General features: G+C 36.5%; 1 protein-coding gene across 1 annotated transcript in view; it reads right to left on the minus strand.

The window, feature by feature from the left end:
- LOC106873084 (myosin-IIIa) overlaps positions 1–19,157 on the minus strand; it is an 88,205-nt gene that overhangs the window by 48,143 nt on the left and 20,905 nt on the right. Inside the window, exons 5-7 of the mRNA XM_052975288.1 lie at positions 17,481–17,580; positions 12,477–12,553; positions 9,478–9,623 (exon numbers count right to left, since the gene is read on the minus strand). Of these exons, the coding sequence (XP_052831248.1) occupies positions 9,478–9,623; positions 12,477–12,553; positions 17,481–17,580 (323 nt within the window). The remainder of the gene's footprint in view (positions 1–9,477; positions 9,624–12,476; positions 12,554–17,480; positions 17,581–19,157) is intronic.

Consider the following 19,157-nt stretch of genomic DNA (forward strand, 5'->3'; position numbering starts at 1 on the left):
ATTCACATTGACATTACACATCCAACGGAGCATACTGGCTTTATTCCTTGCGAGCTTACGTATGTCCTCAGCAGTTACAGCCCATGTTTCACTGCCATGTAGCATGGTTGTTCGTACACATGCGTCATACAGTCTGCCTTTTACTCTGAGTGAGAGTCCCTTTGTCGCCAGCAGGGGTAAGAGCTCTCTAAACTTTGCCCAGGCTATTCTTATTCTAGCAGCTACACTTTCAGCGCACCCACCCCCACTACTAACTTGGTCGCCCAGATAGCGGAAGCTATCGACTACCTCTAGTTTTTCACCCTGGAATGAGATAGAAGTTGTTTCCTGTTTGCTTACAGTCTTTATTGCACCTGAACATCTGCCACAAACAAAAAAATGTTCAGATGATGAGAAATAAAATTATTTGAAATCAAAAATGTGGGGGAGGTGAGGGGGTTGACAGGAAGGGCATCTGGCCGAAGAAAAGCTACCTCAGCAAATTCAATCTGACTCATACAAGCATGGAAAAACAGATGTTAAATGGTGATGACATTGATGATGATGATGAGATTCATATATATATATATATACATGTATATATACATGTACACATATACATACATGCATATATACACACACACACACACAAATATATGCATATATATATATATACAAACATATACATGCATGTACATGCATGTACATATATATATACATACATACATCCATATATATATATATATATATATATATATATATATATATATACATACACACACGTGTGTGTGTGTGTATGTATATATATATGTGTGTGTGTGTGTGTATATATATATATATATAATTACAAATATAAAGAATGAAATGCACAAATAATTTTACTACTTCAATTTACAATTGTTTCATCTTAGCTCAATACAATCACACTTGAACATTCTGCAATAATACGTACAACTATTGATTACTTTCCATGCGCTATTCAAGGTAACCTTCATCACATCTGCTGAATAAATGTCTGCAGAACTGCACACAAAACAATATGCTGCTTTTTAATAATTTTATATGCAACTCTGAAGAGCCTTAATCAGCATGTGTTATAAAGGTTACCTTGAAGAGTACATGAAAAGTAATCAATAGATAGTCATATTATTGCATAATGTTCCATATTGATTGTAGCAAACTAAGACAAAACTATTCTAAAGTAAAGTAGCAAAATGAATTTATTGTTCCGTTCTTTCTGTTTGTCATTTTATAAACTCCATGGTTAATTGTTAATTGTGGATTTTTCAGATATTCGTTTGAAAAAATAAACGATGTCGAGTTTATAATTTTATCTCTGATAGCCAATATCAGTGGATGAGCTCAATGTGGTAAACACCATGATTATATAGTCTCGTAAAATCATTTTATATATGGGAACCATTTTGGAAAAAAACATGAAAGCTCTTGGGAATTCACAATATATATATATATATACACACGCACATATACATACACTCACACACACACATAGATACTTTAATTTGTTTAGAGCAAATGCCTCTGAATGCACTTATGCTCCTATGCTTCTTGTTGTTGGTTACCGTCTGTCATTCCCATTTTCCAGAGTAATCCTATGGGATGGTTATATATGCAAAACTCCTTACAGTTTAGGTAGATATAAATGAACATGTGGCATGCAGAAACATATGTTGCAATACATTAATAAAGTTAGAAAATTTCCACCCACAAGTAATTTTCATTATGGCATATATATATATATATATATAGATTGTATCTATACACACACTACAAATATGATAATCAGATAGGTTATTGACCAAACCATTATAATGGAGATATAATAATTACAGAGATATGCATATATGTGATAAACGGAGATGAAACTGATTGAAACAGATATAAATATTGTAAATACAAAGTGTATATATGATGAGCAAATCAGAGATCAAACTGATAGAAACAGATATAAATATTGTAAATATACAGAGTATATATATGATGAGAAAATTCGAGATCAAAGTGATAGAAGAAGCATAGTGTTGATGTAAACTATAGTAAAGATTCACTGCAAATATGAGTTTGATAATTTTTCAAATTATATATTCATATGTAGAAAAGTTTCTTTAAAAAAATTAATGCTTTATAATAACATGAAATGGAATATATATGTGAGGGTGCATGGCTTAGTGGTTAGGGTGTTGCTAGGTTGTGGTTTCAATTCCTAGATCGGGTAGTGTGTTGTGTTCTGGAGCAAAACACTTCCTCTCATGTCGCTCTCTGATCACTTCAACACCTGACGCGTGGCACACAGTTCATCTCTGTAGACAATGTCCATTTGATGGAGAGAGTGAGCTAATGTGTGGCATGTAGCAGTTGCCAAGGGGCCTCACTGATCTAGTGGCCCCTATGTATGTTACTGTCAATAAAAAATATGATAGGGTCTAGAGCATTGATTTGCCTGAAGCCCTTTAAAGCTGTTAAGCTGATCCTGAATGCACCTCAATTTCAGCAGCACATATTCAAGACAATCAAGCTTTACATTACAAAAGTAAACTTAGCAGAAAACATTACTGTAGAATAATAATAATAATAATAATAATAATAATAAGGTTTAACGCTTTAGCATTTGAACTAGTCCAATCCAGCCCACATATTCTACACATTTAATGTTCAAACTAGCCTGATCTGGCTTCTCACACTGACCCCACAAAGTCATTCTAAAACTAATCACAACATCAAAATTGTGAAGCTACAAAATAATGAATGCATGATTAATTCAAAACAATGTGGATCAGAATAATCTGAATTAAAAGTACCCAGTACACATTGTAAAGTAATTGGTGTTAGGAAGGACATCCAGGAAGCCATGTCAAAACAGACAAATGGAGCCTAAACAGCTATCCAGTTCCTGCCAAACCATCCAGCCCATGCCAGCATGGAGAGCAGAAGTTAAATGATGAAGACAATGATGATGATGACAATGATGATGTTAAAGGGTTAAAGCAATCTAATATTACATTACAAAACATCACAAAAGTGCCTTTGTTGTATCAGTAAATATTATTATTATTATTATTATTATTATTATTATTATTGATAAGGTGGTGGGCTGACAGAATCTTTAGCATGGCAAGCAAAATGCTTAGCGGCATTTCAGCCATCTGCACATTCTGAGTTCAAATTCCGCCAAGGTTGACTTTGCCTTTCATCCTTTTGGGGTTGATAAATTAAGTACCAGTGAACCACTAAGGTTGATGTAATTGACTAGACCCCTCACCCAAAGTCTCAGGCCTTGTGCCTTTAGTACAAAGGATTATTATTATAAGGAGGAAGAGGGGTAGGAGGAGTGTAATATGAAATTTTTAAAAAAGCACAGATTGATTTTCTTTATTAAAAAATATTTCAGCTGTTTGTCTGACTTCTACAGATTGATAATAAGAAAGAATAACAAAAAAATTGAAAATATACAGAAGTGCAGATATTCAAGAATTCATTTTCCTAACCAAAAGAAAAGCGACAAAAAAAAAGACATCAACTTTCACTCATTCATAACTGATTTTTTTTCTTTTTTTCTTCTTTTTGTTATACCAAACTTATGAACAAGCAAAACTTTATGATGTCTCATTGTTTGTTTTGTTTTGTTTTTTGTCTAGGAAGTAATGTGGAATAGTTGAACTTTTTTTAATTTCTGCATTTCTGCAATTTCTTATATTTTTCATTATTCTTGTCTTACTTTAAACCTGAGGAAGACAGACTCTGTTGAAAGATTATTCAAGAAACAAAGTCAATCTGTGATGTTTTGGGGATTTTGTTATTTTTTTTTCTTTTAATTACACATCATGCTTTTTAAACTGTGTTTTACCTTTGTGAAGTGTTACACCAATCTTAATAAATCAGCACCATCATCATCATCATCATCATCATTAAGGCATCAAGCTGACAGAATTGTTATTGTGCCTGACAAAAATGCTGCTCAGCATTTTTCCATTTTTACATTCTGAGTTCAAATCTCAACAGAGTCATCTTTATTTTTCATCCTTTTGGGGTTAATAAAATGAGTACCAGATGGATATTGAGACTGATGTAATCAATTAGTCCCCTCTCCACAAAATTACTGCCCTTGTGGCAAAATTTGAAGCCATTATTATTATCATTATTATTACTATTATTGTCATCAGCATCATCATCATTATTATTAAAGTGGCGAGCTGGCTGAGTCGTTAGCGTGCCAAGCATTTTACCTGGCATCCTAACGACTCGGTCAGCTCGCCACTTTAATAATAATGATGATGATGCTGATGACAATAATAGTAATAATAATGATAATAATAATGGCTTCAAATTTTGCCACAAGGGTATCAATTATTGGGGGAGGGGGTAAGTCGATTACATCGACCCCAGTATTTCATTGGTACTTAATTTATCGACCCCAAAAGGATGAAAGGTAAAGCTGACCTTGGCAGAATTTGAACTCAGAATGTAGCGATGGGTGAAATACTGCTGGATGAAATGCTTAGTGGTATTTCACGCATTGCTATGTTCTGAGTTCAAATTCTGCAGAGGTCAACTTTGCCTTTCATCCTTTCGGGATTAATAAATTAAGTACCAGTTGAGTACTGGGGTCAATTGGGTACAAAAGTAAAATCCGAAAGGAAGCACCGAGTTCCAATTTGAGAGAGGCACAAAAGATAACCCAAAGTCAAAAACAGTGGATAAAAGTTGTCTATGGCCAAAGCCCCAGGGGAAGTGAAGAGCTTAACCCTTTAGCATTTAAACTGGCCATATCAGGCCCAAATATTCTACATGTTTTATATTCAAACTGACCAGATTCAGCTTCTCACACATATCATACAATGTTATACTAAAAAATATACAATCATATGACTGAAATCTTGAAGCTGCGAGAAAATGCACGATTAATTCAAACTGATTTCAATAAATAAGCATTATGTTTGACAGAGCAATTTGCTAACGAGTTAATTAAGCAAACTAACGTTAGAAGCTGCAAGAGAGATGTGTCAAGCATCTTTTGGAATGAGTGTTAGCAATGTAAGGTGAAGAAGCTGTCTTAAACTAGGAATCAAACTAACATGTATATATACGAGGGTTCACCTTGAGCTCATGTCTTACTCACTAGCAGCTTATAAAATGGTGTTGTTGGCATTTTATACAATATTGTTAGGTAATAAAATTGTAACATTGATGAGTTTTAATTAGAAATTAACAAAATCAATTAATGAAAAACAAATATCACTGAAAAGCAAATAAGAATGGAAACATAGAGTGCATATGTATTTACATATGCATGTGTGTGTGTGTGTGTGTATATATATTTACACACATATGTATGTATATATATGATTTTATCTATATTTGTGTGTGTGTGGGTAGGTGTGTATATGTATGTGTGTGTGTATTTACATATGTATATATATACACACACACAAATATTATACATAATATAAAATATAAACTGACAACAGACAGAACTGACAAATAGAAAGATAGACCTACCTGGCAGTTCAGAAGAAAGGTAAATGGACCTGAGTCTTGGAGAGAGAGCGTCAGAGAGAGACAGACAGACAGACAGAGAGAGAGAGAATGACAGAAAGATAAAGGTAAAAAAAATGGTCAAAGAAAGAACTTGTTATAATTCCTCTATGATGGAATACGGAGATGATTACAATGGCAGAATGATAGTATACCCAAGCAGAACACTGCTAACACACGGCACAACGACTGTGGTAGCAATGGTGGTGAGATCTCACACTAGATGGCCACACCTTTAATCTTTCTTCGGATCAGTTAGCAGTAAAAGCATCTTTACCACCATCATCATCATCACCACCACCACCACCACAACCATCAATCACCACTGCCACCACCATAAGAATCAATCACCGACCACAACCATAATCATCATCATCATCATCAGAGAAAGCAGCAATAATAGTGAGAGGGAGGGTGATGAGGAGTGGTAGTATTAGTAGAGAAAGAAGAGAAGAAAAAAACCCGATACAAAAATGGATGTGATGTGGGTAATTTTCTTTTTCTCTTGATAGCAACTAGGATTAGGGCGGAGGAAGCTTTATAGCTTTTCAGCTGGAATAATGTTAATCCATTCTAATCTGCTGTAATTTCAGTCGTTTTCATCATCGTTATTATTATTATTATTAATAGTGTTATTATTATCATGAAAAGCTGATTTCAGCAGAAGTAGTGGATGTGTTGAGCTGCTGTACGAGGACCAAATTTCCAGGACTGGATGCTCTGTTCAACAAACTTTATCATTCTATTCCAGATTTATTCGTCATTAACTTGGAAGCATCAAATTGAGGGCACTCCCAGTGATTCGAGTCAAGGAGAGTCGATACTTCTGAAGAAGGGTCCAGAGTAGTGGTATTTATAGACAACATCAGGCCCGTAAACCTGCTAAACACGGTGTGGCTCCCAGCTGATATATCCATGAAAACTTTCACCCCAAACAATACATCATACATTGGATCAGGAACAGATTTGGTTTTAATGAGGATGCTGATCAATTTGGATCAGTCCAAAGTTTACAAAAGGGTCAACCATCATTATCTGAAGCTATCCTAAATGCAGCTGGTTTTGGTCCCGTCTTCAGAGACTGGGTCACTACACCAGTATCTGTTTGGCAATCAAAATAAATAACCACTTGTTGGGGCGGTTTCACATCAAATGCTAAGTCCATCAAGACTGTTTCCTCTCTTGTGTTTTGGTGCTGGAGTAACAGATTAGAGACTTTGAAAAACATCCTGATTGAAGTTGGATGTAGAAGTTTGTCTGCATATGCAGACAATATCACCTTTGTGGTGTTGGGTACTTCAGAAACTGAGGTGTTGGGCAGCAAGCTGACAGAAACGTTACCCCACCGGGCGAAATGCTTAGCGGTATTTCGTCTGCTGTAACATTCTGAGTTCAAATTCCGCCGAGGTCAACTTTGCCTTTCATCCTTTCGGGGTCGATAGATTAAATACCAGTTGAACACTGGGATTAATGTAATCGACTTAATCCCTTTGTCTGTCCTGGTTTGTCCCCTCTATGTTTAGCCCCTTGTGGGCAATAAAGAAATAGGAAACTGAGGAGTTGGCAGGACAGGTTAGCTGATTAAACAGGTAGACTGCTTGGGCCGGATATAGCTAGTTTAAATGCTAAAGGGTTAAACTCACCAACATTTCCTGGTTGGTGTTGTGGCCTTGTGCCTATAATAAAAAGTATTATTATTATTATTATTATTATTATTATTATTATTACTATTATTATTACTCTACACTCTCGGAGTGGTTGACGTTAGGAAGGGCATCCAGCTGTAGAAACTCTGCCAAATCAGATTGGAGCCTGGTGTCGCCTCCTGGTCCACCAGTCCTCAGTCAAATCGTCCAACCCATGCTAGCATGGAAAGCGGACGTTAAACGACGATGATGATTACTATTATTAAGGAAGAGACTCATTAAAGCAGCAGAAAAAATATGCCTTGTGGCATCTGTTCCAGCTCTTTGCTTTCTGAGCTCAAATCCTTCCAAGGTCATCATTGCCTTCCATCCATTCAGGGTCAACGAAAATACAATATCAATCAAGAGCTGGGGCCCCCCACCCCCCATAAGCCAGTAGCCCCTTCCTCTGTAAGAAAGCTGGTTCTGTGACTAAATCAGAAAATCGTTGTTGCTGCTGTTGTTGTTGATGCCATTGTTGTTGTTGGTATTGTAAATGTTGTTGCTGTTCTCGATCATGGTATTTTAGACGAGATTATTAATCGGATCAGAGTGGAAGAGACAATCAGCCGATCAAATGTCAAGCATAATGCCAGAGACATAGAAACTCTTTGTGTCATTAAGAGATGAGATCCTAATGGACACACAAAGACAGGATGGTTAGACAATCCGGATGATGGCCGCGTCTACGATTCCACCCTCTCCCCTCGGTTCCACTCACTTACTGCGTTCTACATAATGGTGTCCTAGAGAAGGATTAAGTAGCAATGTTATCAAGAAATATCATCATCATCATCATCATCACCAGTAACTTCATGGTCAATATCATCATCATCATCATCATCATAGGATTATTTACTATCAGCATCACCATTGTTGTCATATACCACCATCATCATTGCAGTCGTCATCATTGTCATCATCTTCCTCCTCCTCCTTGTCATCATCATCACCCTTGTTGTAAGTATTGTGGTTACTGTCATTGTTGTCATCATTTTCACTGACATCAACACCATCATCTTCCTATATAGTTGTGGTCACAACTCACCACTGCCACCGCCACCACCACTTCCATTAAGGAGTTGATGATGACGATTATGAAGATGATGATGATGATTATGAAGATGATGATGGTGATGATGAGGATGATTATGATGATGATGGCAGTTATTATTTAAACATGGTGCAGCTGTTTGGTACATCAAGTGGTTTCCAAAGAGTCCGAAATGACACAATGGACAAAACAAGATCAGTGACGAAATAAGATGTAGAAGCTGGAACTGGACTGGACACGTCCACAGACAAGATTGAGAAAGCGATTGTATGGTAGTCCTAAAGTGGCCGTCTGAGGGGGCAAAGAGCAGCAGGGTGCCTTGATATCACATGGTGAAGGGTCATTGACAAGGAAAGGAGACGAGAAGTGGGGAGAAGCTCGAATGAAACCAGAACAGTGGCACAAAACAGAGCTGGTCGGAGAGATCTTGTTGTGACCTTCTGTATCAAACGGCCCAGAGAGAACTGACTGACCAACAAATATTATCTAATGTGTCATTCCTCTATATTTTTTTATTTAAATACTTTGACATGATTAACAAGGTACAGGAGAGGACAGTGATCTGGCTGGTATTTCTAGCAGACTGAACAACCACATAGATACTACCCAGATTCCAACAGAGCACTCTAAGCCACTGACCACACAAGGTCCTGCCCTAATCAACAACAAGCAAAATCAAAAACGGATAAAAAAGAAAAAAGGAAAAAAAACAACCAACCAAAATCATTGTATTTACATGAAATCCATATCATCATAAATCTTAATCTCAGATAGCTCTACTGAACAGATCTCAGTAATCTTTTAAGAGGCAATATTCTAAATTTTCAACAGATTATTATTATTATTATCATTTTTGACATCAGCAACATCGATATTGCATGAGTGAATTATTATGTGAGGTTAGAGAGAAATGAATGCTGAAAATATGTGTGAAAGAGTAAGAGCTTGTGCAAGTTGCCAAGGCAGTTTATTTAAACTGGAGAATGGGTATCAGAGTGGAAATGCCAAATGAAAAATACACACACACACATATAGAAAGAAATAAACACACAATACAGCAAGTAAAGTATTAAAAATAACCGTTAACGGATATGGATATATAAACGCCCTCGCGTAAGTTGTATGGCAGACGTACACTGGCTCCTTCTGTAAAGATAAGCCTGAATCACGATGGCAGTGAGAGTAGGAGAGAAAAACAGGTCTTACCTTGGAATTTTAAACAATGCTCTCATAGGGTGCTGCTCAGAAAGGGGTGGGTCACCATCGGCTAATTCAATTGCAGTGACCCCTAGTGACCAAACATCACACCGAATGTCATAGACATAATCAAGTTGTTGCTCACATGCAATTACCTGCAAAAGGAGAAAATATCAACTCATTAGCATGTGTGTGTGTGTGTGTGTGTGTGTGTGTTTTGGGGTTTGTGTTTGTCCCCCGCCACTGCTTGACAACCAGTGCTGGTGTGTTTACATTCCCCTAATCTAGCAGTTTGGCAAAAGAGATTGACAGAACAAATATCACGCTTAAAAAAGGAAATAAATCCTGGGGTGAATTTGTTTGATGCAGCAAAGTGGATGCGAACTATTTTGGAAGATAAACTTATTGATTGAGTAAACATCACAAGATGCTGAACGGATGAACAATCAACAAACGGTCAATGGCCAGGATCAAACATTTCAGTTAATGAACCACCGTTATCTTCTGTAGTCATTACATGCAACAGATGAGACAATCAGTTTATTGAAAGACTAATATGACAAGTTGTTCCAAGTAAGTTGCTCAACTGGATGATGATGATGATGGTGGTGGTGGTGGTGGTGATGGAGGCAGTGCTAGTAGTAGTGGTTAGTGGTAATGGTGATGATGATGATGATGGGAGATCACGTAACAGAAATCCATCAGACATTTGAGGACTCTTCAAGATGATGGCACAAGACTTCTTTGTACATCTTGAGAATGCTAGACCCAAGCATCTCAATGCAAAGAAGCCATCAACGAGGTTGAAAGCCACCTCTTCTACCTTGTTCCAACAATGACACATGACTCAGAGAGGTCAGGTACTTCAAGTACCTTGGCTCCTATGTTGCTGGCCATAAGAAGAACGTCCTGATATGCAAGGGACAAGCCTAGAGTTCCTGTAACAAACTCCAAAACATCTTGCAATCAAGTACTTCCAAGTGAACAGGGCTGGCCTTCTTCAGGGAATGCAATAGAGAGACAAAACCTGAACTATGATGAAACAACTTCAAGATGGTCTTAATTATATTTATAATATATCTTTTATCTTTAACCTGCTTCAGTCATTAGCCTGTGGCCATGCTGGGGCACCGCTTTCAATTTTTAGCCAAATGAATCAAGCCTAGGACCTTGTTTTCCAGCCTGATACTTATTCTGTTGGTCCCTTTTGCCAAACTGTGGTTCTACAGCCAATCCTACTTCCTGCAAAATCACTTGATATATATACACACACACACACATATATACATATATATATTTGAAAAATTATATATATATATATATATATATGCATATATGCATATATGCATATATGCATAGTATGCATATACATGTCTCTCTCTCTCTATATATATATATACACACACACATTCATATATACTTATGTAGATTCACACATGTGTATATCTGTGTATGGATGTTCATGTATGCATAATTTCAATTTCAACTTTTTTTCTTTACAAAAAAGAAACATTTCAACAATAAATAGTTTAATCAGGACAAATTCAAAATGGAAGAAGGTGTTTCCAGTCGTTTGCGTCTCCTCTTCCTCTCCGGTTGTTTTGCTACAATTTATATTGATTACATGCATCAATTGACTGAAATCTACTAAAAACCATAAAAACTACATTTATCAGTGAATTCAATCCTTCTTTATGGCATCCAGTAAGTATTAATTGACAGTTAAGTAGTCACGTCCCTGCCTGTTCTAGTTTCATTACCAGCCAGTTCGATTTTTACTGCAATGTGATATCAGAACATTTTTTCTACATCATTTTTTTGTTTTGTTTCTGCTTTGTTTTCCTCCACCAACTTCATCCTTTTCCATGTGTGTGTGTGTGTGTGTATACATATACATACATACTTACATATATACACACACACAAACGTATGCATGTATATGCACACACACACATAGAGAAAAATTGTTTGTCGTCGTCACAATAATCATCATCATCTACCACATCAGCATCATCATCATCATCTGCTTCTTCTCTGTCACTCTTTGTCAGCTCATCTGCCAACCTTATCTTCATCCAGACTGCCAACCGCATTTATCACACTCACCCCTTCACCACCTACACCACCACCAGCATCTCCTCTAACTGCACCACCAACCCCCAACCACATTAACCCTCCCCCATTCACTCATCGCCACCTCCACCACCTACACTGCACCTATATCCTTCCCACTCCTCTAAGAAACCACCAACGACGCCTTCACATGCTTCTTTGCCAAGCTAGGAACAGCAGCCAAATCTCTCTCAAGTAAAATACCCACCATGGGAGAGGAAAGGCTTGCAGCCCAGAGTCGAGGGTGATGCTCCAGAGGGAGTTAAAGGTTTAATGAAGAAGTGAACGTCCTCCTTCGTTTGAGTAAACCCTGAAGAACAAAACCCTACCCAAAAACTCAAATTGCAAATAAATAGCTCATTGGAGACCTAAACTGGGGAAAGGGGACAGCATGATTGTCATCAATTGAGACAAAATTGGACACCAAATAAAAGAAATATATGAAGTAAGCTTACTAACACTATTGTGTCACCAAAGACTGGGTGTTTGATCTGACTGGTATCATCATCATCATCGTCGTCATTTAATGCTGGTAAAGCAAGAACTGTACCAGGTTCCACTGTCTGTTTTGGCATGGCTTCTACAGCTGGATACCATTCCTAATGCCAACGACTTTACAGCATGTAGTGAGTGTTTCTTATCATCACCAGTGCTTTCTATGTGGCACCATCATCAGTGGTTTTTACATTCTAGAAAATAACATCTGCTTCAAGTATTTACTTTTAACTGTAGTTAAAGTCCTCATAGTTTGGTGGAGAACAAGAAAGAGGGTTTTGCTTAGTTTATTTTGTTTTTAAATAACACCAGAACATAAACAAGGCATGCAAGTGAGACGAGATGTAAAAATAAAGTTAATGACTTAACACATGGGTTGTCCAGTGTGACAGACCACTTACCTCTGGTGCCATCCAATAGGGGGTGCCTACAGAAGTCCTTCTGTTTGCTAGAGAATGATCAAGTAAGCCTGAAACACCTGAAAGATAAAAGAAAAATTACATATATATACACACACACATATATATATATATATACATTATATATATTCTTCACAAGTTATGAAACTGACAAATGAAAATTTTTTTTGTAAATATAATTAAGTTCTCACTGTTTATATTGATGATAGAAAAAAAATCATCAAATATTGAGGCATGTACATTCAAGACCATTAAAAACAGGTATTAGTACATGTGGGAATTGAACCACATCTCGCTGAGCTGGCAGAATTGTTAGCATGCTGACCAACATGCATAGCTGAATTTCATCTGTCATTGCATTCAGGGTTCAAATTCCGCCAAGGTCGATTTTGTCTTTCACCCTTTTAACAGTTGATAAAATCAGTACCATTTCAGCATTGGGATCGATGTAATTGACTGACACCCTTCCCTAAACTTCTGGCTTTGAGCCGAAACTTGAAATTACACCAAGGCAGACTTTAACTTTTATCCTTTCAGGGTCAATAAATTAAGTACCAGTGAAACACTGGGGATCGATGTAATTGACTAGTTGCCTCCCACCAAATTTCAGGCCTTGTGTCTTCAGGCCTTGCGAACCCTGCTGTACTCTTCCACCACAACTTTCTCTCACTCTTACTTCCTGTTTCTGTTGTGCCTGTAATTCAAAGGAGTCAGCCTTGTCATATTGTGTCACATTGAATCTCCCCAAGAACTACGTTAAGGGTACACGTGTCTGTGGAGTGCTCAGCCACTTGCACGTTAATTTCACGAGCAGGCTGTTCCGCTGATCGGATCAACTGGAACCCTCATCGTCGTAACCGACAGAGTGCCACGATATATATATAAATATATATGTGTGTATATATATGTGTGTATATAAATGTACATAATTACATATATATATGTAACTGGCATTCCGTCAGTTATGATGATGAATGTTCTAGTTAACCTAATCGATGGAACAGCCTGCTTGTGAAATTAATGTGCATGTAGCTGGGTACTCCACAGACAGACATCCCATAACATAGTTCTCAGATAGATTCAGCATGGCACAGGATGAGACAAGTTTGGTTCTTTGAAATACAGGAATAACTCATTTTTGCCGGCTGAGTGGACTAGAACAATGTGAAATAAAGTGTCTTGCCCAAGGACACAATGCACTACCAATATTAGTTCGAATAGTCACATTAGTATTCATAATCTATATCTATTTATTTAGATAATTTGAAGTGGAGTGTGTGTTTGTGTGTTTGTATGTGTGTCTGTGCGTGTGTGTATTTGTGTGTATACATGTATGCTAAGAGTGCTGGAGTATTCTCAATTTTATAATAAATTTCTAATTTTTTATATTTTTAAATCCTATTTTTTTTTTTGTAATTTTTGTTTTACTGATTTTCAGTTTTTTAATTTTTGTTTTTCAACCTCTTTTTTTTTATCAAATTATTTTCTTTTTCTCAATTAAATTTTCTATTTTTAGTCTGTATTTTAAAATTTTGTTTTCTTTCAAATATTTTTGTAACTTTGTTTTTCACAAGTTTTTTTTTGTTTTTTTTGTTTTATACTTATCTATTCTATTCATTATAAGACAAGTTTTCAACAAAAAAGTGAGGAAATATTTATTGAAGTAGAAATAATTAGAAGGAATGGTTGTTTTTATCATTTATAAAGATTTTCTTTGTATTTTTCTTTGGAATTCCAATATATTTATCCCATCATGCACCACCCACAGAGTGCTGACAACCACGCCCCTTTTATTCAACTTTCACTTTCAAATATCATCATCGTTTAACGTCCGCTTTCCATGCTAGCATGGGTTGGACGATTTGACTGAGGACTGGCAAGCCAGAAGGCTGCACCAGGCTCCAATCTGATTTGGCAGAGTTTCTACAGCTGGATGCCCTTTCTAATGCCAACCACTCCGAGACTGTAGTGGGTGCTTTTACGTGCCACTGGCACGAGGGCCAGTCACATGGTACTGGCAACAGCCACGCTCAAAAAGGTGTTTTTTACGTGCCAGTGGAAATTGAACCGGTGACTGTATTAGATAATAACGCATTAAGACAATATGACTCTCCCCATACATGAACATACATATACACTTAAACAAATACAAAATTAAACACATAGAAACACACACACACACATTTCTATATGGTTAAGAAGTTTGTTTTCCAGCCATGTGGTTTTGGGTTCAGTCTCCCCTGTGAGGCACCATGGGCTAGTGTCTTCTACTATAGCCATGGGTCAACCAGAGCCTTGTGAGTAGATTTGGTAGATGGAAACTGAAAGAAGTCCATCGTATGTGTGTGTGTGGGGGGATAAGAATAAACATAAGTTGAGAAATATTACCTTGCTTGAAAAGAGGTGAGGGTTGGTGACAGGATGGGCATCCAACCATTGAAACAGGAAAAAATTTGCTTCAATGAATTCCATCTGACTCAGGCAAGCACGAAAAACCGGATAATAAAATGATGATGAGGAGCTTCCACACAGTTTCCATCAACTAATCAAAAGGAACTGCTCAGCCTGGGGCTATGGTAGAAGATACTTCGACAAGATGCTGAACAGTGGAATTGATCCCAGACTCACATAGTTATGAAACAAATTTGCCATGCCTAGGTTCCTCCAGGTTAAGCAACCTCATAAACACAACATGAGCATAATGTGTTCAGCATTACCTCCTGTTGCTCAATGTCTTATCAAACTCACTACGAGGCCCCATCGCTCAATACATTACCTTGTACGCTTGATACTCTGACATACAGAAACAAACAAGTCATGTGTCTCGCTCAACGAGGACAAAACCAATAAATGTGGCAAATTTTGAACTCATGAAAAGCTGGCTCAACTCCACACATGAACATGATGAGATGCTTCATAGTACCTCTTGAAAGGAAGTCAACATCTAATCAGGTTTACCACCCATTCGCGTTCAGATTAATCAGTACAATGTAATGCTCATTTATTCATTATCTTGAATTAATCCTGCATTATCTTGTGACTTTGAGATTTTCACGATGTGTTTATTTACTTTTAGAATGACATTGTAGGGTAGGTGTGAGAGGTGAGATCTGGCCAGTTTGATCATAAAACAGGTAGAATATTTGGGCTGGATATGATCAGTTTAAATCCTAAAGGGTTAACATGCTGACATATAAAAACATGTTGTGCATCTTGCTCAATGAAGACAAGACTAATAATTGTGGCAAGCTTTGGACTCATGGACAGAAATTGGTTATCCGGTAACTAAAGTACTTAACTATTGGGGTGGGGAATTCTATATAGAATTTAATAATGCAAGTGATTTATTCTATATTGGCAAGCGATTATGGACACAGGAAAAGAAGAGAAAATATAATATATAAATAATATATATGTATATAAGCGCTGCAACTTCAGGGAAGGTTTTATTTTTAATTAATTTCACTGATTTCTCATCTTCAAACAGAAGGAATATGTTTCGACATACAGTAAGAAAACGTAATAAAGATTTTGAAAAATATGCAACAGCAAATAAAAGGAAAAACAAGAAAGGAAAACCAAAATAGAAAGAAGACATCATATTATATATACATACATACATATATATATATACATATATATATATATATATATACACACATGCACACACACACATATAAATATTCTATCTACCCACCTCTCTCTCTCCCTATATATATATATATATATATATATATATATATATATATATATATATATATATATATATATATATATATATATACATATATATACACACATATATACATATGTATATACACATATATGTACACACACACATATACACATGTATATACATACAAACACATGTACACACACACACACACACACACACACACACACACACACACACACATATATATATATACCTCATACAAAGACATGTGTGTGCATGTACATATGCAGATAACAAACACCCACGTTTCCCCCCAACACAGCTCAACTCATCTTTGCAGACAGACACAGCATACCACGGTATACATACTCACACCCTGGAAGTGCTCGACAAGAAATTTTTAAAAAGTTCTAAAACTAATTATATTAATTGGATATGGACCTACAGCCATATCTACATCAATTAAAAAATAAAACACATAAACAGGAGGAAGGAATCTCAGATACACACATCTACATCTCCTTAATACAGAATACACCCTGACGGGTCAAAAGTAAATAGACACTTCCCATGATGCCATTTTATCTGTGTCGACTTGACTCATTAGTATAATGCTCAAATGAGTTAAAGCATTAAAAAATCCACACAAGGCATGTCTACTAATTACTAGATTAATTATTTAAATGAATCAAAGGATATTATTTTGTTTATCTTTAATATTTCTGCTTGTTTCAGTCATTAGACTGTGGCCATGCTGCAGCACCATCTTCAGGAATTTTTGGTCGAGTGAACTAACCCTGGTACTTATTTTTTTAAAGCCTGGTACTTATTCTATTGGTCTCTATTGCTGAACTGCTAAGTTATGAGGGGACATAAACACACCAACCCCAGTTATTGAGTGGTGATGGGGGACATCCATAGACACACACACACAGGTATGCACAGACACGCACACATATATACATACGACGGTCTTCTTTCAGTTTCTGTCTATCAAATCCACTCTGAAGTCTTTGGTAAGCCCAAAGCTATAGTAGAAAAGACTTACCTAAGGTGCCACACAGTAGGACTGAGCCCAGAACCATGTGATTGGAAAGCAAGTTTCTTACCACACAGCCACACCTACACCCTACACCTATTTCTAGAAATAAATCTTTCAAAAAACGATGGAGTCTATTTACTTTTGAGATGTCTATGCATCAGAAAACACCCCCCCCCCTTATAAATAACGCTTAATGCTTAACGAATATACAAGATGGAGGTCTGTTCTGTTTAAGAATTACATGGTTGATTGTCAAAGAAACACTTACCAAAGTCGACCAGTTTGATGGAACCATCACTTGTCATTAGGATGTTGTGTCCTTTGATATCCCGATGCATATAATGACATTTATGCATATGATTAATGGCCTGCAATGGAAGAAGTAAAAACATGATAAATTCTGTTAGAAATGGAGCTTGTTTGGCCTTAACTTCATTATTTCAGTTTCAATTATTATTTTATGTGTCAGGTTAAAAGATGTTTCATTTGATATAAACTCAATACTTTTGATTGGTAGTGTTAATTTCTTTGCTTTTCGTTCATTTTATTTCGTTAGCTCTTTCCTTTTTTGTTAAAACCTTGTAAATTATAGCTTTTTTGTAGTGTGCTCATGGTTTTTATATATATATATATATATATATATATATATATATATATATACATATAAGCTGATGATGATATACACACACACACACATCAACTGGTGAAAGAGAAGATTCTGGCAAATATTCAGTTATTATATATGTATACATATGTGTGTATGCGTATACACACACACACACTGTGTGGGATAGATAAATAGGCATGTTTGTGTGTGAGTGTGTGTGTATGTGAGTGTAAAGGAAAACATGTTTAAACATCAAATATTAAGCTTTCTATTCCAAGTTTCCAGCACAAATAAAAAAAAATAAACATACAAATATATATATGTGTGGTTTATTCAAATTTCGGCAATTTTCCAGCCAAAAAATACTGTACATTTAAGACAAACTAATGAGGAAGCCTCTATGTTGTCACTTGAGATGATAGAAATAGCAACCGAATTTCCCCCAAATCACATACTAACCAATCTATCATGACTGTATATTTCATCAAAAACCCCATTGCCCAAGGACCAGAAAATAATCTCACAGCAATATATATCACATGAAAGCGACACATAATCAAAAAGTATCTCCAAGAAGGATTGGAGGAATATGTCTTATATATATATATATATATATATATATATATACACATGCACACACACACATACTTAATACACAAACATATATATACACACATTCGAACATATATGATGCATTATAACTTAAATCTGGACACACACACACACACACAAAAGTGCCCATACATACACAATTATGCACAAAGACAAACAAACACACAGACTGACACACATACAGAAAGACAGACCTACACACAGACAGACAGACCTACACACAGACAGGCAAACATACACGGAGAAAGACAGACCAACACACAGACATACAAACACACAAAGACAGACATACACAGATAGACCTACACACAAACATACCCAGAGACAAACATACACAGACAAACATACAAACAGACAGGCATATGCACAGACAGACCGACACACAGGCAAACATACACACAGACAGATATGCACACAGACAGACAGACTGTAGTATATCGCCATTACCTTACATGTTGGGCGCTGTTTGTAAATATAAACAGTAAACAGGTAATCCCAGTTCAACTGCCACCAGATACAACAACTGAAACCACAGGTAGAGTGCCACATTTTACACAGACTCTTCACGGTTCACTGAATATTGGACAAGGTTCACCGCAGAACATGGAACACAGTTTGTCCGAAATATCCAAACATAGTGGGAACACAGTGAATGAAGCATTGTGCTCATATGCATGTGTGTGTGTGTGTGTGTTTGTATATATATATATATACATATATGTGTAT

Source organism: Octopus bimaculoides, chromosome 21 (genome assembly GCF_001194135.2).
Source record: "Octopus bimaculoides isolate UCB-OBI-ISO-001 chromosome 21, ASM119413v2, whole genome shotgun sequence".
NCBI classification, from domain to species: Eukaryota; Metazoa; Mollusca; class Cephalopoda; order Octopoda; family Octopodidae; genus Octopus; species Octopus bimaculoides.